A 26,903-nucleotide genomic window follows, 5' to 3' on the forward strand; every position below is an offset into this window, starting at 1 on the left:
TGCTTCCCAAGCAGATGCTCTACCACTGAGCCACCATCCCTCCCCAATAGTCAGTTGTAAATAGCTTTTGCATGATGTATGAACATGAATATCTTGGCTTAATTCTGATACCACGCAGGCTGGAGGGAAAAGAACAGAGGTGATGAAACCAGATTTGTCAAGCCAAACCAGGATGGGTGAGCTTGATTGTGAGCCAGATTCTGGTTTCACAAACTAACCATAGTAAAAACAAAACAAAACAAAACATGGGGTTACCTTTATGCAGGGTTGCCAGGCAGCAGAAGTGGGGAAATTGGGGTGTGGGGGGGGGCAACTTTGACAGTGCCATTATATCACATTTAAACAGTCCTGGAGGCTGGACTAAACTTCCGTTTACCAGGCTTACCCACAAAAGGCAGGCAAGACATAGTTGAGAGAGAGTGCATCAGGCATCAGAAGCTTGTTGCAAACAGTAAACACAATTCACAGAGCACTACAGAAGCTCCGGCATGTGATAGGAGGGGAGGTGGGGCTAAGGGCTTGCTGGCCAGTGAGGGAAGAGACAACAAAATCAGGTGATTGGAGAGAGAGAGAAAGCAGATTTTGGAAGTGGGGCTTGCCTCCTTGCCAGGATAGCCTGAGGCTTGCAGGTTAGGCTGCACATGGTGGGGGGAGTTAACAACCACCTTGACCCCCATCATTTCCTTGGGAAAAATTTGTCAAAAATTCTGCAGTGGAAGGAGGAGGCAGACAGCTCTTTCTTTGTAAACTAGCAGAGCTTCTGATTCACCACCATGAGCAGCATCGCTGATTTCCTTTGAGGATAGTGACAGTTACCGTCTTGGCTGGCACCCTCTTCTGTTCTCCACATTCATCTTGTCCTCTCCACCCCGCCCCCCTGCCCCTCAACCCCCCACAAGGTTGCTGGTAGTCTGCGACTGTAATAACTAGGATTTTGCCATCTGATTTTAGACTGTAAATAATTGTTTAATTATGTTTGAAGTTTTTATCTCCGTTGTACATCACCAGAGCCCTGCTATAGTAGGGAGGGGAGATTCATAAATCCAATAATAAATAAAAATAAACTGTAAAGCAATCTTATTTCATTTCTAGAGTTGTTCCTCAAATCAGCTTCCCCAGTGGGGGATGTTGGAGCAAGCGGCTCAGCATTTGCCAATTATCTGTCTTTTACAATTAACGGGACGGTGGCTCAGTGGTAGAGCATCTGCTTGGGAATCAGAAGGTCCCAGGTTCAGTCCCTGGCATCTCCAAAAAAGGGTCCAGGCAAATAGGTGTGAAAAACCTCAGCTTGAGACCCTGGAGAGCTGCTGCCAGTCTGAGAAGACAATACTGACTTTGATGGACCGAGGGTCTGCTTCAGTATAAGGCAGCTTCATATGTTCATATGTTCAATTTTGCACCCCAAAGCTGATATACTTTCTTAAGCACAAAACTAGTGCATAAATGGAGGGCTGCTAAGATCCCTCAAAACCTCCAGACAAATATTCCGTTAGCATACCCCGCCACCTAATCCTAGCACAAACATCGCAGGAAAAACTGTGCATCCTCCCTCCAAACTTCTGCTCACATCGACCCAGGATCTCTCTGATTCCTACCACCCAGCTCTTCAATACTTCAGCAGCTGCTTCAGGGATTGGATTGGATTGGACTCGGCTAACCAAGGATGGGTCATTAGACCACAATCTGTTTAGTATGTTTAATCCATCCCATAGATAATATATGAATGTATAATGTATATGAATGTGAAATTATCCTAAACAGGGGCTTTAATAAGATTGCAGGGGAAATGCAGCAGAAACTTCATCTCCTTATCTCATCACCCACACGTGAATTCCAAGCACGACATCTTCCCTAAGATTATAACCATATTCTTATTACCTAAGGGTGCTGTTGATCTCTCTTGCACAAGCTACACCTGTTACCTTTGCCTCACGGATCTTCTTGGCTTGCTAATATGTCTCATGTTTATAACTTTTACTCCAGGGAAACCAAGACCTCATATCAAAATAAACAGTGTCCCTGTTGCTTATCACTTAAATTATTAATATTCATTCTTTATTCTGAATGAGAAGCTTGAAGTGTGCTTTGTAGCACTCTGAAGCAGTATAACAGCCAGAAGCAGCTACCCGGTTAAAGGTTTGTGGACAGAGGTCACACAGGGTCACTAAAATAACAATGATGAGGATGCTAGTTATTTTTTTTTCCTGAACAATAATTTGCATGCAAGGATTTCAGGTTTTCACGGCTGGTAACATCATTAGGGTTTGTAGAATCTTTCGGGCTCAAGTGCCGTGTTCTACTGGAGAAAGTTTTCCTTCCAGACGTTTCGTTCTCAGCAGCCGGAGCAGGCGCTCTGACCTTCTTGGCTGCTGTGCATTGAGTGGGGCCAGGGCTGCTGGAGAGCTGCTATTTCACACCCTCTCCAGCCTAGAAATACAGCAGCCAAGAAGGTCAGAGCGCCTGCTCCGGCTGCAACGCCACTGAGGATGTTCTCCGCAGCTGAGAACAAAACGTCTGGAAGGAAAACTTTCTTCAGTAGAACACGGCACTTGAGCCCGAAAGATTCTACAAACCCTAATTTGCATGCACTCTGCACATCTATCAAAACTACGTACTAACTTTATGACAGAAGCATGCGTTTAAGGGGGGAAAATATCCCAAAGCAAGTAAAAGCACCTCAATGCAAATTTAGTAATGGGATTGGAGAAAACAAACATCCCTGATGGAAGTCCTTTGGAGAAACAGACATTTTTGTCATGAGATTAAATGTTTCTGTGGGAATATATTAGTTTGTAGTACATAAAACGATGATGATCTGCACTTTCAAAAATGTAGAGATTCTGGGAAAATGCCACAATATTTCACCCTGACATTTTTCAGTGCCGCTCAATTGAATTGTTACATGAGTTGGCGAAACCTAATGAAATTCACCATGTTATAGATCTATATTTCTTCCCACTAGATTGGAAATAGCCAGGGTGAATAATTGGGGACATGACCCCGTTTTTTTTTCCTCCTGAAGTATCTCAGAATTCAGGTGACACCTAAACAGAAAGTTTTGCATGATGGTGACAGTAAGCTGGAGGTTTTTTTATTTTGCATGATGGTGATAGTAAGCTGGGGGGGAGGGTTGGGGGGGCTGGAGAAACAGAGAGAGAGAAATGTAATTGAAACATATATTTAACTTATTTGTTTAGGCATATATTTTATATAATTAGAAGAAGAAGAAGCCATTGGATTTATATTCTGCCCTCCACTCAAGAGTCTCAGAGCGGCTCACAATCTCCTTCACCTTCCTCCCCCACAACAGACATCCTGTGAGGTAGATGAAGATATTGGATTTATATCCCGCCCTCCACTCTGAAGAGTCTCAGAGCGGCTCACAATCTCCTTTACCTTCCTCCCCCATAACAGACACCCTGTGAGGTAGATGAAGATATTGGATTTACATCCCTCCCTCCACTCTGAAGAGTCTCAGAGCAGCTCACAATCTCCTTTACCTTCTTCCCCCACAACAGACACCCTGTGAGGTAGATGAAGATATTGGATTTATATCCCGCCCTCCACTCCGAAGAGTCTCAGAGCGGCTCACAATCTCCTTTACCTTCCTCCCCCATAACAGACACCCTGTGAGGTAGATGAAGATATTGGATTTATATCCCGCCCTCCACTCCGAAGAGTCTCAGAGCGGCTCACAATCTCCTTTCCCTTCCTCCCCCACAACAGAAACCCTGTGAGGTAGATGAAGATATTGGATTTATATCCCACCCTCCACTCCAAAGAGTGTCAGAGCGGCTCACAAGCTCCTTTACCTTCCTCCCCCACAACAGACGCCCTGTGAGGTAGATGAAGATATTGGATTTATATCCCGCCCTCCACTCCGAAGAGTCTCAGAGCGGCTCACAATCTCCTTTACCTTCTTCCCCCACAACAGACACCCTGTGAGGTAGATGAAGATATTGGATTTACATCCCGCCCTCCACTCCGAAGAGTCTCAGAGCGGCTCACAATCTCCTTTACCTTCTTCCCCCACAACAGACACCCTGTGAGGTAGAAGAAGATATTGGATTTATATCCTGCCCTCCACTCTGAAGAGTCTCAGAGCGGCTCACAATCTCCTTTCCCTTCATCCCCCACAACAGACACCCTGTGAGGTAGATGAAGATATTGGATTTACATCCCGCCCTCCACTCCGAAGAGTCTCAGAGCGGCTCACAATCTCCTTTACCTTCTTCCCCCACAACAGACACCCTGTGAGGTAGATGAAGATATTGGATTTATATCCTGCCCTCCACTCCGAAGAGTCTCAGAGCGGCTCACAATCTCCTTTCCCTTCCTCCCCCACAACAGACACCCTGTGAGGTAGATGAAGATATTGGATTTACATCCCGCCCTCCACTCCGAAGAGTCTCAGAGCGGCTCACAATCTCCTTTCCCTTCCTCCCCCACAACAGACACCCTGTGAGGTAGAAGAAGATATTGGATTTATATCACGCCCTCCACTCCGAAGAGTCTCAGAGCGGCTCACAATCTCCTTTACCTTCCTCCCCCACAACAGACACCCTGTGAGGCAGATGAAGATATTGGATTTATATCCCGCCCTCCACTCCAAAGAGTCTCAGAGCGGCTCACAATCTCCTTTCCCTTCCTCCCCCACAACAGAAACCCTGTGAGGTAGATGAAGATATTGGATTTATATCCCGCCCTCCACTCCGAAGAGTCTCAGAGCGGCTCACAATCTCCTTTCCCTTCCTCCCCCACAACAGACACCCTGTGAGGTAGATGAAGATATTGGATTTATATCCCGCCCTCCACTCCAAAGAGTCTCAGAGCGGCTCACAATCTCCTTTACCTTCCTCCCCCACAACAGACATCCTGTGAGGTAGATGAAGATATTGGATTTATATCCCGCCCTCCACTCCAAAGAGTCTCAGAGCGGCTCACAATCTCCTTTCCCTTCCTCCCCCACAACAGACACCCTGTGAGGTGGGTGGGGCTGGAGAGGGCTCTCCCAGCAGCTGCCCTTTCAAGGACTTTCAGCTGCCCTTTCAACCTCTGCCAGGGCTATGGCTGACCCAAGGCCATGCTAGCAGGTGCAAGTGGAGGAGTGGGGAATCAAACCCGGTTCTCCCAGATAAGAGTCCGCACACTTAACCACTACACCAAACTGGCTTTCTCTGATCTCTGGTCCTTTCCACAAGGGCAGGGCAGGACAGGCAACACTCTACAAAGAAATTAAGCAACACTCTGTCAGGAAGAACCAATGCAGTCCCACACATGAGAGTGAAACCTCGGAGCATGAGAAACTGTTTCTTGGGAAATGCCCCCATACAAATATCTCCCTTTGGGAAATCTATTAACTAAGGCCAACATGACAATTCATCATTAAACAGATTGTGGTTTGCTCACAAATAGTGACACCAGCAATAATGGAGGCAATAAACTTGAAATTCAAATAACATATCTGACAGGCAATACAAAATAATGCTAAATCAACACAATCTAAGAGTGTCTTGGGGAGAAGATTAGGGAGAAATTTTCCCAGACATTGCCTGGAGATTTGGCTGGATGCTTCTCTAGCTTTGGAGAAGTAGAGATCTGGATTTACCCTGATCCCCATTTGTGGAGCCACGGGGGAGGGTTAAGAGGCAAGGCAGCCTTTTGCCGGTGGAGAGGGGCGGGGCCAGACCGAGCACAGGAAGCAGGGGCCCGCCCTAACTTGATGTGGGCCCTATAGGATGTCTTTGGGGTGGGTCAGAGGGCAGGGGGCGGCCACCAGCTACTTAGGACACAGCACTGCCTCTTCCTGCCCTCTTTGACCATCGGATTGCTTGGATACACATGCGCGCATGCTGCTCCAATCCCAGGCCAAGCACGTAGCTTTGTTGCTCAGGAGCACAGCCGGCACAGATGAGAGATCAGGAGAAGGACGCAATGAGGGAAGGGACAGAGCAGACGAGTGGAGCAAGCTTACTGGAAAAAAACTTACAGAAACGGTCTGCAAGGATACTCCAGGAGGGTAACAACCAACCCGCCCCCTCACAGCCTCCTGGGCCCCCTAGCAGCTCTGTTTATTCCGCAGCCAGATCTATAACCCTAGTTGAGCAAGGGAAAGGGTGGGGGAGGAGATCATGCCAGGAGTTTAATCTGCCTTGATGAGTTAAAACTTTATTACAGCGCTGCTGCTGAGTGGCTTGGGGCTCATATGACTAGGGTTGCCAATTCCCAGGTGGAAGCAAGGGTTCCCCCTGTTTGGAAGCCCTCCCTCCACTTCAGGGTCACCAAAAGTGTGTGTGTGGGGGGGAGGAAAACGTCAGCCGGAAACTCCATTTTTCCCTAGAGAAACCCGATTCCCACACTGGGTATGGCCGAGTGTCCACCTTCCTTACCACGTCTGTCTTATACAAGCACTGGCCGAGCCATCACTTGGATTGAGAAGCACTTAGATTGGGACATGCCACTATTATGGCATGCTGACTGGGTGGACATCATGAAGATAATAGTTGGGTGTAGCAGGGAGTGTGGCAGCAGTTCCACAGGGGACGGTGGCTGGACCAAGATGTCCAGGTATTGGCAGCTGGCCATCAGCCAAGTATTGATAGCAGTATCAAAGATACTGCATTTCACCTTCAGGAGGCAAGGTTACATAGTCTGCCGACGGTGGCCAACCTTTTACCTTGCCACAGTTCCCAGGGTGTTCCATTGGATTCGTGGCCAGGGCCGGAAGCCTGGGTCCTTCAGCACATGGAACACCAAAGGGAGCAATGCCTGGCTCCTAGAACCATAGTAATAATAATATATATATTTATATTTAAATAATAATAATGTCCATGGTTTGTGCATGTAGTATAAGTTGACCCTCCATCTCCTTTCTTCTTCTAAGCATTGAACCTGAATTCCCACCTACATCAGGTCTCTATTTCAGTTAGTTTCTATGCTGAGAACTGTTTATACTCTATTTTTGAAAACCCAAAGTTTGTACAAAGAAGAGTAGCATTGCGTTAAAAACAAACTGTGAGAAACAGCGCAACGTACACAGATGTGCTTACTCGGCTCAATGCATATATGCAAAGTTGGCAAGGGGCGCACCCCGTGGATAAGATGGAATTGACATTGGGGGAGATCCCTCTGGCGGTGATGATCTTCTGGTTGAACTGGCTGCAGTGTCAGAGTTGGCAAGGGGCACGCCCTGTGGATAAGATGGAACTGGCAAAGTGGAAGCCAACCAAGAGGATGCTATTGGAGGGTTGCTGGATTCAGCACCATGACATTTCAACGTGGCTAAAGGTCCTGCTTTGTTTTGAGGCAGTTCATTTGTTATACGGATATCTGGCTACACAGAATTGAGGATTCCCTATGCCCTTGGCTACAGCTGTAGGAGCGTTGGCGGGAGCCAGCTGAGGCTCAGCTCTTGTGGCGGTATCAGCATGGGGCTGGATCCATTCTCTGGAAAATCGGCCTGCGTGCCCACTTCTAGAGTATGGGGATCCTCTTAAGGGATCTTGGCGTAAGGGGCGCCTGAGGTGCCCAGCCCGGGGACATGTAAACCAGGGGATTATCCTCACGCTTAGGTGGCAGGGGAGACCACCCCTGGGCTTCCGCCCTAGTGGAATCCCTAACCTGCCATCCCAAGGTGACCAGCAGAGCATCGACTGGCAGGCGGGTCAGTCGATGAGTGGGATCCTTACCCCATACTGTGCCAAGGCTTACTACAGCTGTAACCAATAAAAGTTGTGGCCAATTTTATTCCACTTTCTTCTGAAAATGGTGTGGTTGTGTGTTATTTCAGTTGAAACTGTAAACTAAACTAGAATGTGTTAGTAGGGAGGAATTTTGCCTGTAAGAGGACGATATTCTTAGTGGGTAAATCCTATGCACTGGGAGCAGAACTGCTCTTGGGGTAACAAATATTTCAGTTCCTGTCTTTGGTAGGTATATACAAAGGAGTCTGACACAAAGAGCCATTTCAACAGAGGTCAGCCATTTCAACAGAGGTCACTTCTGAATCACATGCTACTGATCAAGGGTTTGACAGTCATGTTGGGGGATCATTTGTTCGAGTGGCAGTACCTCTCATAGGAGAATAAATTAGCCTAGGATAACTTATCATTGTCAAGCATGGTGAAATTCCATTGTTAATTCATTGCTTTATGATCCTGCCTAGCCTGGTCTGTGAAGTATCATGGAGGACCCAACTTTGCTAGCTTGTTATTCATTCCCTTCCCCCCTTCTTGCTTTCTGGCTTGTAATTAGAGGTAGTGAGAACTGAAACCAAGTAATCAGCAGCTTCCCATACATTCCTGTAAGGGAGTGAGAGACATCTGGGAAAGCAAGGATGCAGTCCTGATAACGCTATGGGAATGTAGACAGTTATGATAGTTTATGTGTGAATGCTACCCTGCAACCCCATCCCTTGGAATCCCTTTGAAGTAGGCCTTAAAAGTATTGTATTAATGTATGGTCAGCATTACTCTCAAGAACCTGTTACCAAACTATCGGTCTATCAATAAACGTACTCTTTGTATCAACTTCAACTCGTCATTGAACCCGCATGCCTGACAATCATTAAATAACACACTTGTATATGGTTTTTTTAAAAGTCCAGAATATAGCAATAGTAGAAATATAAGTATTCATGGAGGATATTTCTAAAACTGTACTTACATTGATTCAAACAACTGCAGGTACTGCTCATCTCCACGGCCCCCTTCCACTTCATGGTCCAATTTTAAAATAATTTCATTCTCAAACTGTTGAGAGAAAAGAAGCAAAACAAGTAAGCGATGTATATGTAGCAAGACTTTCTTATGAGTTATGTTTTCTGACAGACTGGCAAAAGAATTTGAAATGTGCTTTTCTGGTTGTAAAGACTGTAATGGTAGTAAAGTTACTCCGTGATGAGTTAAAGTACTAATACGCAGGATCTTTTTTTGCAGTGAGATAGCATTTCACATGGGTTCAAAGAAAACTGGATCTTGTGAGAATAACAAATTAGTATTATTCTTATTAAACTGTTACAATCAGGGGAAGTAGACATTTAGCAAAAGACTCAACCAAGTGTATTTGGGAACAGCATGGAAATATTCTAAAGTCTGTGACAAAGTAACCATTTCAGTTCCTGTTTTTGATAGGTATATACAAAGGAGTCTGACACAAACAATGGTATCAGCAAGGGGTCAGTGGATTCACTTCTGAATCACATGCTACTAATCAAGGGTTTGACAGTCTTAATATGACTTAGATTTGTTCATTCAGCACAGGTTCCAAAAGAAGTTCTCAACTTTGCTATCAGATCATCTGCGCAGTGAAGTGAAATAATTTGGAAATGTTTGTATTAAGATGATAATACAAAGGCAAAAGCTCTTCTTTTCTTTGAACAGCAGCTATTGGCTTCAGTTTATGGTGCACAAATTGTAACTCAAGTACCACAAATATCATCATTACAAAAATATAAGAAGAGTCATGCTGGATCAGACCAAAGGTTCATCTAGTCCAGCCTTCTGTTTACACAGGGGCCAACCAGCTACCTCTAGGAAGCCCACAAAAAGAAAGACTGCAACAGCACCGCCCTGTCAGGACCTCGAGTCAAGGAATAACATAGTCCAATATTTCAGCAGTTTATTCCATAAGCATCATAAGGCAGTACACCATCTTTGCTAAGACTGACGTCTTAGCCCAGTGACCCTCCTTTTAACCCCTTGCCCCAACTGTTACACTTCAAATGCAAGCACGGCAAGGCAAAGCAAAGCAAAAATAGTTTTTTTTGGTGGGATCCCCTCCCACCCCAAGTCTTAGAGTCCATGTGTCTAATCTATACTTCACTAGCGCCTGACCTTGAGGCAGGTGGAAACAGCTTGAATAATAAGTTCCCAAGACAAGCATGCAGGGAAATGAGTTAAGCAGGAATGCACCCATGCAAAAATGGTTATATTATGAAAACCATGACAAGAGGAATACAGAGGGGATGACTCTTGACACACCCTGCCTGTGCTCCCCAGTGACTTATTTAAAGAGGCTTACTACGTCTGGTACTGGAAGGACTATCTATCGTGATGAGTGGCCATTAGGAATGGGCATGAACCAACGAATGAATCATGACTTGTGTTCCAAACCATTTCATTGAATTGCATTGTTCCCATGAACCACATTCTTTCCATGGTGTGATGTTTGGTTTATTACTGCAGTTCGTTTGCCAGACAGCCTGGTGCTGATCAATCTATCACTAGGCAATGCTGGGGGGTGGACTTCTGGAGAGCCCTAGAAACACCCCTATCAGTTGTTCATAGTTTTATTGGCAGCTCTAGGAGCCAACCACAGAGCTCCTATTCTGCGCTACGGGAACAGATGGTAAATATTGCCACGCAGGACTGGATCTACATGGGGGGGGGGATTAAAAAATGATGCCCCCTTATGTGCCCATTCTATACTATGGGCCCATAGAATAGAATGGACTCCATACCCAACTTGGCGCCCCCCTCTGGCAGCGCCCAAGGCAAGCACCCCCTCTGCCCCTTTAGATCTGGCCCTGTTGCCACACCCTGACTCAGCTGGCTTCACTTGCACGCTGCTGAAGGAAGAGAAGAGTCGCCGTCCATTGTCGTGCCTCTCTGATTATTGTTGCTTGTTACTGCGCCAGCTCTGAGGGACTCCTTTTATCCTCCACCCCCACACAGTGGGAAAATGTTAACACCTTTCCCAGCTGGGAATGTATTGTATTTTTCCTCAATGGTTTTCAGGGGCCTGAGCCACAGGGGGAAGCTCTGCGTTGCCTTCTTTTATTTTAATTTTTTCCAAAGAGTTATTCGTTTGCTGGGGGCTGTTGTTTTGCTTGGGTCATCTGCCCGGTCTTACTTATTTGTTTCTTCCTTGGCTTTTTATTTTATTTTATAAACAATTTGCTGAGGCACTCTGGGAAAGATTTTTTTTTTATTTTTCCAAAAATTTATTAGTTATTTTGCTTGCGCCACTGTGCCTGTTCTTACTTTGTTTCTTTTTTTTTTTAAATTTGGGTTGCATTAACTTTATTTCTTTTAAAAAAAGGTTTTTATTTCACAGGGGTTGCTTACTTTGCCAAAACCCAACTAACTCAGAAGCCATTTTAAGCCTCTGCCAGTTTATAACTTTTTTTGGTTTGCAAGGCCACACCAGTTTATGATGCAGCTTCCCTTAATCCAATTCGCGCCAAACTTGGAGAGCAAGTAGAAGAGAGTCAGCTGAAGAGTCTGCTGCAAGTGTCAGAACTTATACTTTCCCTGCTTGCCAAGCTTAGCAATGTTAGCCTAACTGACTCCATCTTGTGTGCCAATACTAACCCTGTATACTCCTAGCTAGGCCTCTAATCAAAGTGCTTTGCATTTCAAACAAACTGTAACCGCCGGAGGAATGACAGATAGCCCCTGGGAATAGCCTGCAGGTGTCCTTTGAAGGCAACCGCCCAGGACATCGCAGCAGGACTCCTTCCTCCCTCTGCTGATAAAAGACTCTGGGAACAGACCAGTGTCTCTGGAAGTGTGAGAACCAACTTGATTGTTTCTGTAACAACCGCATAAAATTGTAACCAATGCTAACCCCGTTATCAGAGTTATTCTGTGCCTTCATGAACTCAGTTCTCAATAAACACCTATACTTTGTAACGAAGTACTGGGCCTCGTTTGAAGTTCTTCAAGTTCTGACAGCAAGTTTGTGTGGCCATTCTACCACCGCCCAAACTCACATGAACCAAACAAACCACCTGGGGGCACCTGCTTTGGGGGGGCTGTAACTCGCCCCCCCTATATCCAATTCTCACCAAACTTGGAGAGCAGGTAGAGGAGAGTCAGCTGATGAGTGTGCCATGAATTTGGCCATCTCTAGACCACTGGGGGATTCTATTCCTTCCCGATGCAAGCAAACCAACAAACCACAAACAGTTCAGGAAATCAAATGAACCACAGACCGATATGAACCGCCATTTCCCTAGTTCGTGCCCATCCCTAGTAGTCATAGAGAGCCCAGTCCTCCATGAATTCGTCCACGCTGCTTTTAAAGCCATCCAAATTGGTGGTTATCACCACATCCCGCTGCAGCAAGTTCCTTACATTAATTATACACTGTATGAAGAAATACTTCCTTTTGTCTGTCCTGAATTTTCTACCCTACAACTTCAGTGACCCTGGGTTCTAGCACTGGGAGAGAAGTAAGTTTTTCCCTATGCACTCTCTCCACACCATGATTCATTTTATAAACCTCTATCATGTCTCCCGTTACTTGCCTTTTAAGGCCAAACAGCCCTAAGCATTTTAATCAATCCTCCTAGGACTCTAGCACCCTGATCATTTTGGTTGTTCTTTTCAGCACCTTTTCAAGCTTTAGAAGAAGAAGAAGATATTGGATTTATATCCTGCCCTCCACTCCGAAGAGTCTCAGAGCGGCTCACAATCTCCTTTACCTTCCTCCCCCACAACAGACACCCTGTGAGGTAGATGAAGATATTGGATTTATATCCCGCCCTCCACTCTGAAGAGTCTCAGAACGGCTCACAATCTCCTTTCCCTTCTTCCCCACAACAGACACCCTGCGAGGTAGATGAAGATATTGGATTTATATCCCGCCCTCCACTCTGAAGAGTCTCAGAGCGGCTCACAATCTCCTTTACCTTCCTCCCCCACAACAGACACCCCGTGAGGTAGATGAAGATATTGGATTTATATCCCGCCCTCCACTCTGAAGAGTCTCAGAGTGGCTCACAATCTCCTTTACCTTCCTCCCCCACAACAAACACCCTTTGAGGTTGATGAAAATATTGGATTTATATCCCGCCCTCCACTCCAAAGAGTCTCAGAGTGGCTCACAATCTCCTTTACCTTCCTCCCCCACAACAGACACCCCGTGAGGTAGATGAAGATATTGGATTTATATCCCGCCCTCCACTCTGAAGAGTCTCAGAGCGGCTCACAATCTCCTTTACCTTCCTCCCCCACAACAAACATCCTGTGAGGTGGGTGTGGCTGGAGAGGGCTCTCACAGCAGCTGCCCTTTCAAGGACAACCTCTGCCAGAGCTATGGCTTACCCAAGGCCATGCCAGCAGGTGCAAGTGGAGGAGTGGGGAATCAAACCCGGTTCTCCCAGATGAGAGTCCACACACTTAACCATTACACCAAACTGGCTCTTTACAATGTTCTTCTTCAGTTGTGGTGACCAGAACTGTACACAATATTCCAAGTGCATTCTCACCACAGATTTGTATAAGGGGCTTATGACTGAGGCAAGTTTTATCCTGAATTCCTGTTCTAATTATGAATGGAATTTGCCATTCCACAGCAGCTGCACAATGGGTTGACATTTTCATCAAGCTATCCACTACCAGCCAAGGTCCATTCTTGGTCATCAAGCTATCCACTACCATTCTTGGTCTGTGGCTGCCAGCGTGATCCCATCAGTGCATACGTGAACCTGGGATTATTTGCCTCAATATGCCTCACTTTAAATTTACTCATATTGAATCTCATTTGCCATTCTAATGCCCATTCCCCCAGTTTGAAAAGATCATTTTGGAGCTCCTCACAACCAATACCCTCTCTAAGCTGTGGAGCCTTGTGAGCAAAAATTCTACTCTGTGAGCTACTGGCATTAAAGTTGTGAGCTACTGCATAAATTAGTTTGCTCTGGGGACATTTTTCCTGAGCGGAGACAAAAGTGCGTGAGCTGAAGACTAGACAACTGCAAGCTAGCTCACACTAACTCAGCTTAGAGGGAACCCTGCTCACAACCTGTTTTTGTCTTAATTACCCTAAATAATTTGGTGTCACTTATAAACTTGGTCATTTTACTACTCACTCCTAACAGCAGATCGTTCATTAACAAACTGAAAAACACCAGTCCCCGTACAGATCCCTGAGATTCCAAGACAGATCCTTGTGGTGGCTACAATCACTGCATTATGCGAAGCAGTCTACACTCTAACCACACGTGTGCTACCTCGCATGAGCGCATGGAATCAATGTAGTGCAATGATTCTGCAAATTGCTTCAGTGTTCTTAACATTTAAGGAATACTTTAAGTCATGAATGAAACATCTACAGTCAATGAAAAGTGCTTAAAAGAAATTGAAATGATATGACATTACTTCTACATACCAATAATTTATCTATGATTAAGGTCTCAGAAGATATAGTATCAAGGAGAAATGGAAATGTTATGGAAGAAACACAGCATTTAAGATTAATATAGATTGCTTGTTTTCAACCTCCCCACCCCTGACTTTTAAAACTTTTAACAGTATTGGTTGCTACAGTGGCTCTGAGGTACAGAAATTAAAGCAACAGAGTGAAACTATTCAATTGTTCTTTGCAGATGAGTCTTCTTCTTAAAGAACTACAGAGAAGTCAGTGCATCTGGTTATAAAGCCATCTTCTTATGCATATGAAAAATGGAGACATTTACCAGAAGAGAATGTGGCTAACTTACTATGGAAACAAAACACTGGAAGCAAGTAGACAAAACGATTCATGGAAGAAAAGGGTTTGCTCTAAATCGCCAAGCAAAGGTCAAATGAACTTCATGGGATCTTCTTTGAGCAAATGTCACCAGGTCATGAGCCACTGCTTTTATAGTTCAGTTTTGAAAGGCTTTTAATTTTATGTCCAGTGATACATATTACGTAAATATTTATGTCCAGTGGTACGTATTATGTATTGCATACATGCATTAATTATGCTGACCCAAAAAGAAACTTAATGGATTATTTTCTTTTTTGAGATTGGCCTTTTCTGTCAGTGCCTTTTTAATGTGCCAATGAACCCACGCAAGCTGGTTGTGGAATCGCTTAGCTTCAGGAATTCCTCTCCAAATGAAATTTCAGTGAAGCTTGAAAATTCAAGGTTTCTCCAACAAAAACTGTGATTAACATGTGGAATTCACTGCCACGCGAGCTGGTAGCAACTACAAGCACAGCCAGCTTCAAGAGGGGGTTAGATAAAAATATGGAGCAGAGGTCCATCAGTGGCTATTAGCCACAGTGTGTATATATATGTATATATATAAAAATTTGGCCACTGTGCAACACAGAGTGTTGGACTGGATGGGCCATTGGCCTGATCCAACATGGCTTCTCTTATGTTCTTATGTGACACAGAGTGTTGGACTGGATGGGCCACTGGCCTGATCCAACATGGCTTCTCTTATGTTCTTATGTGACACAGAGTGTTGGACTGGATGGGCCATTGGCCTGATCCAGCAAGGCTTCTCTTATGTTCTTATGTGACACAGAGTGTTGGACTGGATGAGCCATTGGCCTGATCCAACATGGCTTCTCTTATGTTCTTATGTGACACAGAGTGTTGGACTGGATGGGCCATTGGCCTGATCCAACATGGCTTCTCTTATGTTCTTATGCGACACAGAGTGTTGGACTAGAGGGACCATTGGCCTGATCCAACAGGGCTTCTCTTATGTTCTTATGTGACACAGAGTGTTGGACTGGATGGGCCATTGGCCTGATCCAGCAAGGCTTCTCTTATGTTCTTATGTGACACAGAGTGTTGGACTAGAGGGGCCATTGGCCTGATCCAGCAAGGCTTCTCTTATGTTCTTATGTGTCACAGAGTGTTGGACTGGATGGGCCATTGGCCTGATCCAACATGGCTTCTCTTATGTTCTTATGTGACACAGAGTGTTGGACTGGAGGGGCCATTGGCCTGATCCAACATGGCTTCTCTTATGTTCTTATGTGACAGTGACACAGAGTGTTGGACTGGATGGGCCATTGGCCTGATCCAGCAAGGCTTCTCTTATGTTCTTATGTGACACAGAGTGTTGGACTGGATGGGCCATTGGCCTGATCCAGCAAGGCTTCTCTTATGTTCTTATGTGACACAGAGTGTTGGACTGGACGGGCCATTGGCCTGATCCAGCAAGGCTTTCTTATGTTCTTATGTGACACAGAGTGTTGGAGTGGAGGGGCCATTGGCCTGATCCAACATGGCTTCTCTTATGTTCTTATGTGACATAGAATGTTGGACTGGATGGGCCATTGGCCTGATCCAGCAAGGCTTCTCTTATGTTCTTATGTGACACAGAGTGTTGGACTGGAGGGGCCACTGGCCTGATCCAACATGGCTTCTCTTATGTTCTTATTTTATTGTGATACCTCATAATATTGCCATATATGAGACAGAAACATGGGATATGCAGAACAGGCATCAGCTATGGAACTGCAAAGCCTCATCAAAACATCAAGGAATAAATCAACTGGAAGAAAGCAAAAGATCCTGGCAACATGTTATGTGTCTGTGATGGAGTCAGTTACAGGCCTGGGCTAGTAACCTAAAGGAAACAACATGGAACATTTGCAGGTGGCACGTAATAAAAAGGAAAGGGAGTGATGCAGCAGAATGATTCAAATAGGTGTAATGCATGAAATGAAATGTTAAAACACAAAGAAGCAGGTATTGGTAAGGAAAAAAAAACACAAAATATACAAGGTATGTGCTGGTATTTCTAAAAGTAAGCAACACTGCTAGCTGAGAAACTGTTTCTAAAAAAGAGTTGAAGGCCCTGACCTGGATCGCTCAGGCTTAGGGTAGGCTTCCCAATCCCCAGGTCCCAGAGGGGGACCCCCGGTTTTACAGACTTCCCCCCTCCCCCAGTCAGCTGGCTGGCGGGGGAAGCCCCTCCCCCACAGCCATCATTCACCTCCATGAACGATTCCCATAGGGAATGATGGGGAATTGATCCATGGATATCAGGGGCTCTAGGGGGGCTGTTTTTTGAGGTAGAGGTGCCAAATTTTCAGTATAGCATCTAGTGCCTCCCCCCAAAAATATTTTCCAAGTTTCAAAAGGATTGGACCAGGGGGTCCAATTCTATGAGCCCCAAAAGAAGGTGCCCGTATCCTTCATTATTTCCTATGGAAGGAAGGCATTTAAATGTGATGGCCAGAACTCCCTTGGAGTTCAATTATGCTTGTCACACCCTTGTTCCTGGCTCCACCCCAAAGTCTCCTGGCTCCACCCCCAAAGTCTCCTGGCTCCACCCCCAAAGTCCCCAGATATTTCTTGATTTGGACTTGGCAACCCTAGCTTAGGGTTGCCAATCCCCAGGTGGGGGCAGGGAATCCCCCGGTTTGGGGACCCTCCCCCCGCTTCAGGGTCATCAGAAAGCTGGGGGAGGGGAGGGAAATGTCTGCTGGGAACTCTGTTATTCCGTATGGAGATTTATTCACATAGAAAATCATGGAGAATTGATCCACGGGTATCTGGGGCTCTGGGGGGGCCTGTTTTTTGAGGTAAAGGCACCAAATTTTCAGTACAGCATCTAGTACCTCTCCCCAAAACATCCCCCAAGTTTCAAAACAATTGGACCAGGGGGTCCAATTCTATGAGCCCCCAAAGAAGGTGCCCCTATCTTTCATTATTTCCTATGAAAGGAAGGCATTGAAAAGGTGTGCCGTCCCTTTAAATGTGATGGCCAGAACTCCCTTTGGAGTTCAATTATGCTTGTCACAGCCTTGATCTTGGCTCCACCCCTAATTTCTCCTGGCTCCACCCCCAAAGTCCCCAGATATTTCTTAAATTGGTTTTGGCGACCCTACTCAGGCTAGCCCAATCTCATCAGATCTCAGAAGTCTAAGCAGGGTTGGCCCTGGTTAGTACCTGAATGAGAGACCTTCAAGGGTCACTATGCAGAGGCAGGCAACGGCATACCACCTCTGTTCGTCTCTTGCCTTGGAAACCCTACAGGTCAGTCAGCCTTTAATTGACAGCACTTTCCAATCCACCACCAGGCCTCCCAAGTGTTAACTGTGGATATTCATACAACTGAAATATGGAATCATCATCAAGTATTTGAATTTCTTTGAAGAAGAGGAAGAGGAAGAAGAAGAAGAAGATATTGGATTTATATCCCGCCCTCCACTCCGAAGAGTCTCAGAGCGGCTCACAGTCTCCTTTACCTTCCTTCCCCACAACAGACACCCTGTGAGGTAGATGAAGATATTGGATTTATATCCCGCCCTCCACTCCGAAGAGTCTCAGAGCGGCTCACAATCTCCTTTCCCTTCCTCCCCCACAAGAGACACCCTGTGAGGTAGATGATGATATTGGATTTATATCCCGCCCTCCACTCCGAAGAGTCTCAGAGCGGCTCACAATCTCCTTTCCCTTCCTCCCCCACAAGAGACACCCTGTGAGGTAGATGATGATATTGGATTTATATCCCGCCCTCCACTCCGAAGAGTCTCAGAGCGGCTCACAATCTCCTTTACCTTCCCCCCCCCAACACACCCTGTGAGGTAGATGAAGATATTGGATTTATATCCCGCCCTCCACTCCGAAGAGTCTCAGAGCGGCTCACAATCTCCTTTACCTTCCTCCCCCACAACAGACACCCTGTGAGGTGGGTGGGGCTGGAGAGGGCTCTCACAGCAGCTTCCCTTTCAAGGACAACCTCTGCCAGAGCTATGGCTGACCCAAGGCCATTCCAGCAGGTGCAAGTGGAGGAGTGGGGAATCAAACCCGGTTCTCCCAGATAAGAGTCCGCACACTTAACCACTACACCAAACCGGCTCTGGTGGGGACCCCTTCTCTGCCTCAATAAGAGCAAGTTCCTGCTTGCAGAATAACATAAAATCAAGGATACTTCGATGTGCTATGTATAAAAAAGCCCTCAATAGGTTCAGTGCAGACCACAAAGAAGCCAAATATATACCTTTGCACCACAAAATATATATTTTGCTGTGTCTGGATCAGTGCTCCAGTGTTAAATAACATACTGTATAGCAATTCATATAATAACCCTTCTGTTCAGTGTAGAGAGCGATTGTTTCCTGAAGATGCAGCCTGCTGTATTTGTTTTATTGGTTTTCTTCTGAATCATCATATTCTGCAGTTCCTGTCTTCAGTACAAATCAAAGTGATTTTAATTCAGATGAACTGTGAATAGCAGCCTTACAGAACATAGTATTATAATATTCCTCAAAGAAGCAATGATGTATAAAAACAGTACAAACATCCAGTCTAACAATAGGATTAGTATTTATTATAGACACGTGTAGCTGTTTCTGTGGTAACCTTGAAAAGAATAATAAAAATGCTGAGAAAAAATGTTTAAGTAAACACTCAGAATGATGTAAATAAAAGACACCCTTCCCGTAGAACTGTAGACAGAAGTAATATCAGGACATTTGTCTACTTCAGTGCTCCAAATAACTAAATTAACTGCATGCGCTTAGAATACAAAGATCTTTTCAAGGTTAAGGATATTTTTAAGGCTGCAATTTTTAATTACCGTATATACTCGAGTATAAGTCGACCCGAATATAAGCCGAGGCTTCTAATTTTACCCCAAAAATCTGGGAAAACTTATTGACTCGAGTATAAGCCGAGGGTGGGAAACGCAGCAGTTACTATTCCTGTGGCAGGTAAGGCCACAATGCTGCTTGCAATGAAAGATGAGGAGAATGGTGGTGCAGAACACAAATCAACAATACCAAGGCAGAAGTCATTTCTGGTCAGACTGAAAACACCAGTCCCAGCACGACCCCTCCCCCTTCACTGAGGAGAGGAGAGCAGGGGGCAGCTTTAGCTGTCCTTGGAATTCCGGGGATGCGGGCGGAATAGTGACTCGAGTATAAGCCGAGGAGGGGTTTTTTCTGCCCAAAATTTGGGCAGAAAAACTAGGCTTATACTCGAGTATATAGGGTACTTACTCCAGAGCAGTCCCAATACAACAATTGGCCTAAAGAACCTACGGGAGGAAGGGGACTAAAAAGTCTCATGGAAATATTTCCTTTCTAAATAAATTCAAGTACAATACTTAACAGGATCAAGAATTTTGTTATACAGGCAGCTTACATATTTGGTAAAACTGTATTTCACCAATGAGAGAATTGCCATAATTATATTCCTATATCCATTCTGGAGAGAAGCAGATCAGTAAAGTCCTACTTACTGTAGATCAGTCTGCTCCCAGAGACACAAATGCACACTATGGTTCTCAAGTAGCATTCACATATGCCATTAGGCACAAGTGAAGTAGCCAGACCACTGCAAATTCAAACCTTCCTTCAGACTCAATTTTCTAACAGGTCCAAACTCCTAGCGATGGCAGTGATGGAAAAAAGAATGGGGATTCACCTGTGATATGTGATTTGGCAAACAAGGCAGAGCCAGAATAGACAAATATTGTACCAAAACATCTAGATATAAGAGGGCGATAAGCAATGTTCCCTCTAAGCTCCACAGTGTTGTGAACAGAAATTCTACCTTGTGAGCAAAAAAAAAGCTAGCAGCGTTTACAGTAAGTTGTGAGCAAGTCTACATTTGACTATTGTATAAATTAGGGGGGGGGGGGTTAGAGTACTTCCATAACCTTATAAAAATTTCAGAATAACTTCTTTTAAATTATATGTAAAGTGTATTTTAAGAACAATTTAAATGTTATAAGAGAAAACAGAATCAAGTCAAATTTTAGCCACCCCAGTCCACTATATTGGTAGACCTGTCCTCTGAAGACCAGGTCTACTTACCCCTTTCCACTATATTGGAAGACCTGGCCTCCAGCAAACAGGTCTCCCTACCCCTTTCCACTATATTGGTAGCCTTGCCCTTCAGAGAACATGTCTACCTGCCCCAGTGCACTGTATATTGGTAGATCTGGCCTCAGACCATGGCCCTGTGCTGAGCCTTAGAAAGCATACCAGCCTGTGGAGAGAGAGGGATTCTTGCAGTCTACTTTGAGTTTTAGAGAAATATGACAACCAGATAACCAGGTCAAGTATAACAGAGGAGGAACAATCACTGTCAAAACCTTGCCTAACCTAACAAATAGGAAGTTGCTTAAATGTTATCATCCTGCCCAAACTACTTATTTATTCAAATATTTATATCCCACTTTTCCCTGTGACACGAGGCAGCTTACAAATCATACTTCAAAGCATAATAGTGGTGAGCAAAAAATGTTTTTTTTTTCTGGTTCCATTGTAACCTATGGAGACCATTATAGACAAAGGGCTCCATAGACTACAATGGAGAATATATCTTGGGGGGGGATATCTGGGGGCTGTTTTTTTGAGTTAGAGGCACCAAATTTGCAGTATAGCTGCTGCCTCTCCTCAAAAAGCCCCCCACCAAGTTTCAAAAAAGATTGGACCGAGGGGTCCAATTCTATGGGTCCCCAGAAGGAGGTGCCCCCATCCTCCATTCTTTCCAATGGAGGAAAAATGTCTTGTCAGCAGAGAACATAAATACCTGAGCTGTCTGTTAAAATTTTGTGTGCCAGTGCCCCCTAGTGCAGCTTAGAGGGAACTATGGCGGCAAGACAAAACCATTTACTCCTCTTTCTTTGTTAAATCAAATCAAAACACCATCTATCCATCCAAAATAGAGGGCTGGGAATGAACTTCCTGCTTGAGACCACAGTAAGTTATATTGACACCAGTGGACCAGTATTCTGATTTACAAAACTTCATACGATTATAGCAACTTGTGCAAAGAGGAAGATCCTCTTTTGGCTGGAGACGTCAGAGATTAAATCTGGGACTTTCTGCAGGCAAAGCCTATTCTCTGCCACTCAGCTCCTTTGCATCTTGCATCACTAGCTCTTATCTTTCAAGCTGAGGACATTTATCAGCCTTTCTATCTCATCAGGACATTACTCTTTCATCCCCTACATCTCTACTTTAAAAGTTCATTTTATACAAAAATAATGCCTTTTTTTTAACCACACATTTATTACTTTCTTTCTTCTACCACTTTATGCTTCTCTACTAGTGCATGCAGATCTCTGCTGTTCTTCCCCCCCCCCCCTTTCCTTTCATCTTTGTCCTCTGTTACCTGTTCCTCGTAGAGCAGAAATATGTCACTTCTGTGCTCTGGCCAGCCTCTCAGATATGCTTGATGTGATTTAATTATCCTACTGAATCTCTCATTAACAATGCTTACTCTAGAAAACACCATCTTCTCCTTGACCTTCCTTTCTCTTTGAAGCTAGCTGGATTTGATTACTTCTGACTGAGACTTCAAAACATCTCTGCTTACATGTCTTCTCAAACTACATTTCAATCATGACACCTTTCCCACAATCACAATTCAAAGTAATGCACTAGTCGAACGGGGGGGGGGGGGCAGTTTCATCTTTTTTCACTGTTCTGGCATTAAGGACATTAATGACTAAACTTTTACAAATACTTACCATTGGATTAGGAGTTCATCTTGTAATGGAAGTGCAAATTAGCTTTGCCAGTCTAGTGAGATCACCTGCTGCTGTTGCCATCTGTGGATCCCTGTTCTGATCTTACATGCAGTCGAACATTCTAGAAATGTTAGATTGTATTACCTTTATTTCTTTGAGTCCAGTTACATTTTTTCCAATATGCCAATGTATGTATCTGTATCAGCTGAGGATGAATGTGCCCCAATTTATGCATGGATCACAAGTCTGTTTACATAGGGATTATCAAAAACTGGAAGCTGTTCAGTCTAAATTTTTAAGATCCTTATTTGGAGTATCTCAGTGTGTAATGTATCCAATGCCATGCCATGTTGGATTGTAAAGAAAGAAATATTACTTGGTCTCTGGTAGCTCACATCTTGAACCAGTTTGTGTCGGAGCGGGAGTAGCAGAGTGAGGGAGATGACTTGCCCGACACAGGGCTTCAGGAAAGAAAATCAGGCAGACACGTGCAACTAGTGCCAAAAGGTGTATTAACATATATACACAACAAGTGCTCTCTTGTGCAGTCTATACAATATCACCTCCACGGACAAAGTGCTTCGCCTAACCACCATCTCACAGGGAGAGACCTGTGTGATGCACACACAGATCATATATAGTCCAAGCAGCCAATCCTGGCCGTGCTGACTCAGCAGATTGCATCACTTGGCTTCTGCCGGCTCAAGCCGGTCTGCTGATCAGGTCACTGTGACCTAGCCTGGCAGCTAGATCACCAGCTGTCATACTGTAGCTGTCAGACTGGGTTTATGTAGATTCTTGCTCCAACACACCTCCTAATCTATTTAAACCCAGTGCACCAAAACACTTTACACAGTTTACATACATGTCCACCAGCAACATTACAGTTCATATTTACGTAGCTCGGAACCCTTTCCGGAATTCGTTCAGGAACTCATCATGATTGTAAAACACATCATCGTGTTCCTGTTCAGCCAGCTCTTTCAGACGCTTGGCTTCAGCCTCCTTCTCCCTTGCCTCGCACTCTGCCACCCAGGCTTTCCATTTCTTAGCCTTTTCTTTTAACATTTCCTCAAATCCGGGTGGGTCTGGATTGACAGTCAGAGTGACGTAGGGACACTTGTACCTAGCGGGACGTTGGCCTTTGGTGGACCTGGCAGACACCCGTGGCCCTGTGCTTGGACCAGCTTTGTCTTCTTCGGGTTGCTCTGTTCCCACCTCCTGGGCTGGTTGCTCTGCCCCTGTAATTGGGTGTTGAACCTCCTGACTCTCACACTTTACCTCCAGTTCCTGCATTTGAGGCTCTGCCTCCTGACTCTGCTCGTCAGGCTCTGTGCCAGCATTCGGCTCACCTTCTCCAGCCCCACTGGGTGCCACCTCCTGGGCTGGAGTTCTGGGCTGCGCTCCAACATCGTTATCGCTACTTGGCAGCAAGACAAATTGTTTCTGCAAGGAGTGCAACCTTGGCCAGCTGCTTTCTTCATTGAACTGGGCACTCTTACTAAGTGTTATCTTGCTTTTGCTATTGCAGAAACGATAACACCTGGCCCTTGGCTTGTAGCCCAGAAAAATTAGGCTCTCTGCCCGGACATCCCCCTCCCCGCTACTCGTGGAGTGGATGCCAACCCGAGCCCGTGACCCAAAGACTTTTAAAGAACTCAAATCTGGGGTCTTGTTCAACAGTAACCTGTAAGGCACATTTTTCACAGTATTACACCAAACCCTATTTTGCAAAAAAACAGCTGCATGTATGGTTTCTGCCCAATAGGTCATTGGCAGTTGTGCATCCTCTAACATGCAATACATCACATTCTGCAATACAGCCCCATGCCCATTTTCTCGGGGCGTTGCCGGGTTCGTCAGACGGTGGGCAATGCCCTTGTTCTCCAGCCAACGTTTCATCTGGTTAGATAAGAATTCCCCCCCTCTGTCGGTTTGTACAGCTAGGAGATTAACCCCTAATTGTCTCTCCACTGCTTTGACCCACTTGGTGAATGTCTTATACACCTCAGACTTATGCACCATGGTGAAAACCCACGCGTACCTCGTGTGGTCGTCGGTGGCCACCAAGCAGTATCTCCTCCCCGACAGACTCTTTGGCAATGGGCCAATAACGTCTAAATGGACTAGTTCCAGGGCTCGTGTGCTTTCCCTTGAGCTTTCTTTAGCAACAGCACACGCCTTGCTTTTGGTCTTCTTGCAGACCTGGCAATCCAAGTAACATTTGCAAGGATTTACTTTCAAACTAGGCACAAGCTCCAGGGTTTTCTTTAACGCCCTAAATCCGCAGTGCCCAAGTCTCCTATGGAGCAAATGTATACAATTATTGTGCACAGGCTCATTCGACACTTGAGCCACCTGGGCACAATCACTCTGGACCACATACAGTTTACCTTCCCTCTTTCCTGTCACAAGCAACTTTCCCCCACCTCCCAGGATTTTGCAGCAGGTTTTCTCAAATCTCACCTGGTATCCCTGGTCAAACAGTGTGCTAACACTCAACAGGTTAGACTGCAGTGAGGGTACATACAACACATTTTGCAACATACATTTCAGTGCAGGAAATTCCACATTGCCTGAGCAAACAGAATTGGCAGTGGTCCCATCAGCCAATCTCACATACTTATGCTCAGGACTGTCAATGTTTTTCAACAACTCCTTCTCGCAGCAGAGATGGCTCGTTGCCCCGGAGTCTAAAATCCAAGCAGACCCTGTGCTCTCTACTGCAGACGTGACCAGCCGGGTTGCTTCCTCACACGGGCTGGCGGTCCTCCGCTCTCGCCGCACACGCCCCCGCCTCTTCTCCCTCTCAGGGCAAGCTCGGAGCAGGTGCTGCGACGACCCGCATCCATAGCAGCGACGGACTGCAAACGCAGTCGGCTCCACTTCCTCCACCTTCGGACGCCTGCCAGCAGCAAAAGCTGGCTCATTCTTGGCTGTCTTCCCGGACACACCGATAACAGCACGCTGCCCGGCCGACACCCCCGGACAGCTCACGGCCGCAATTCTCTCTTGGAAGTCAAGCAGGTGGGCACAGACGTATTCCATGGTCAGGGTCGCTACGTCCACCGTCTCCAGAGAAGTTATCAGGGGAGTGTACTCAGGTGGCAACGACGACAGCAAAACGTACACTCTGTCGTCTGGAGCTACAGTCTTGCCTCTTGCCTCCAGCTCAACGAAACAGTCCGTTAGCCGTTTGATGTGATCTTTCACACACCCTCCAGCCGGCATAACGGTGCGGAACATCCTCCTTGTCAAGGCCATGAGGGAACCAGCAGTGGTGCTAACATGCACCGCACTCAACGCGTCCCAGGCAGCCTTGGGAGTGTCCTTCCCTCGCACATAAACCAGCTGGTCATCTCCTATAGATAGCACTATGTTGGCCAGTGCCTTATCCGATAACACAGTCTCGGCAGGAGATAAGTCAGCAGGGGGGTTACTCACGAACAGCCATTGCCCTTCACGCTTGAGGTAGTGTTGCATTCTCAGGCTCCACACCGCGTAGTTGGCTGAGGTGAGCTTCTCAACGGCTACTCCAAGCTGTTGCTGAGCCATCGTGCCGACTCCTCCTCACAGCTGGCTGCCGACGTCCCTCTGGCTCTCAAACAGAGAACGGTGGTGCTTCTGTGTCCTTCACCGGCGTTCCTCGCCTCCGGCTCTTTCCAAACTCACAGTCAGCTCAACTCTCAACTCTCTCCTCCGCGCAGCGGAACCGCCCTGGGCCCATAACCCTGTCGGAGCGGGAGTAGCAGAGTGAGGGAGATGACTTGCCCGACACAGGGCTTCAGGAAAGAAAATCAGGCAGACACGTGCAACTAGTGCCAAAAGGTGTATTAACATATATACACAACAAGTGCTCTCTTGTGCAGTCTATACAATATCACCTCCACGGACAAAGTGCTTCGCCTAACCACCATCTCACAGGGAGAGACCTGTGTGATGCACACACAGATCATATATAGTCCAAGCAGCCAATCCTGGCCGTGCTGACTCAGCAGATTGCATCACTTGGCTTCTGCCGGCTCAAGCCGGTCTGCTGATCAGGTCACTGTGACCTAGCCTGGCAGCTAGATCACCAGCTGTCATACTGTAGCTGTCAGACTGGGTTTATGTAGATTCTTGCTCCAACAGTTTGGTGTAGTGGTTAAGTGTGCGGACTCTTATCTGGGAGAGCCAGGTTTGACTCCCCACTCCTCCATTTGCATCTGCTAGCATGGCCTTGGGTCAGCCATAGCTCTGGCAGAGGTTGTCCTTGAAAGGGCAGCTGCTGTGAGAGCCCTCTCCGGCCCCACCCACCTCACAGGGGGGGGTCTGTTGTGGGGGAGGAAGGTAAAGGAGATTGTGAGCCACTCTGAGACTCTTCGGAGTGGAGGGCTGGATATAAATCCAATATCTTCATCTACCTCACAGGGCGTCTGTTGTGGGGGAGGAAGGGAAATAAGATTGTGAGCCGCTCTGAGACTCTTCGGAGTGGAGGGCAGGATATAAATCCATTATCTTCATCTACCTCACAGGGTGTCTGTTGTGGGGGAGGAAGGTAAATGAGATTGTGAGCTGCTCTGAGACTCTTCAGAGTGGAGGGCAGGATATAAATCCAATATCTTCATCTACCTCACAGGGCGTCTGTTGTGGGGGAGGAAGGTAAATGAGATTGTGAGCTGCTCTGAGACTCTTCGGAGTGGAGGGCAGGATATAAATCCAATATCTTCATCTACCTCACAGGGTGTCTGTTGTG

General features: G+C 45.9%; 1 protein-coding gene across 1 annotated transcript in view; it reads right to left on the reverse strand.

Moving 5' to 3' along the window:
• Nucleotides 1-26,903, reverse strand: part of DOCK2 (dedicator of cytokinesis 2) — a 536,841-nt gene that overhangs the window by 76,146 nt on the left and 433,792 nt on the right. Inside the window, exon 34 of the mRNA XM_060240619.1 lies at nt 8,665-8,750. Within this exon, the coding sequence (XP_060096602.1) occupies nt 8,665-8,750 (86 nt within the window). The remainder of the gene's footprint in view (nt 1-8,664; nt 8,751-26,903) is intronic.

Source organism: Heteronotia binoei, chromosome 5 (assembly GCF_032191835.1).
Source record: "Heteronotia binoei isolate CCM8104 ecotype False Entrance Well chromosome 5, APGP_CSIRO_Hbin_v1, whole genome shotgun sequence".
NCBI classification, from domain to species: domain Eukaryota; kingdom Metazoa; phylum Chordata; class Lepidosauria; order Squamata; family Gekkonidae; genus Heteronotia; species Heteronotia binoei.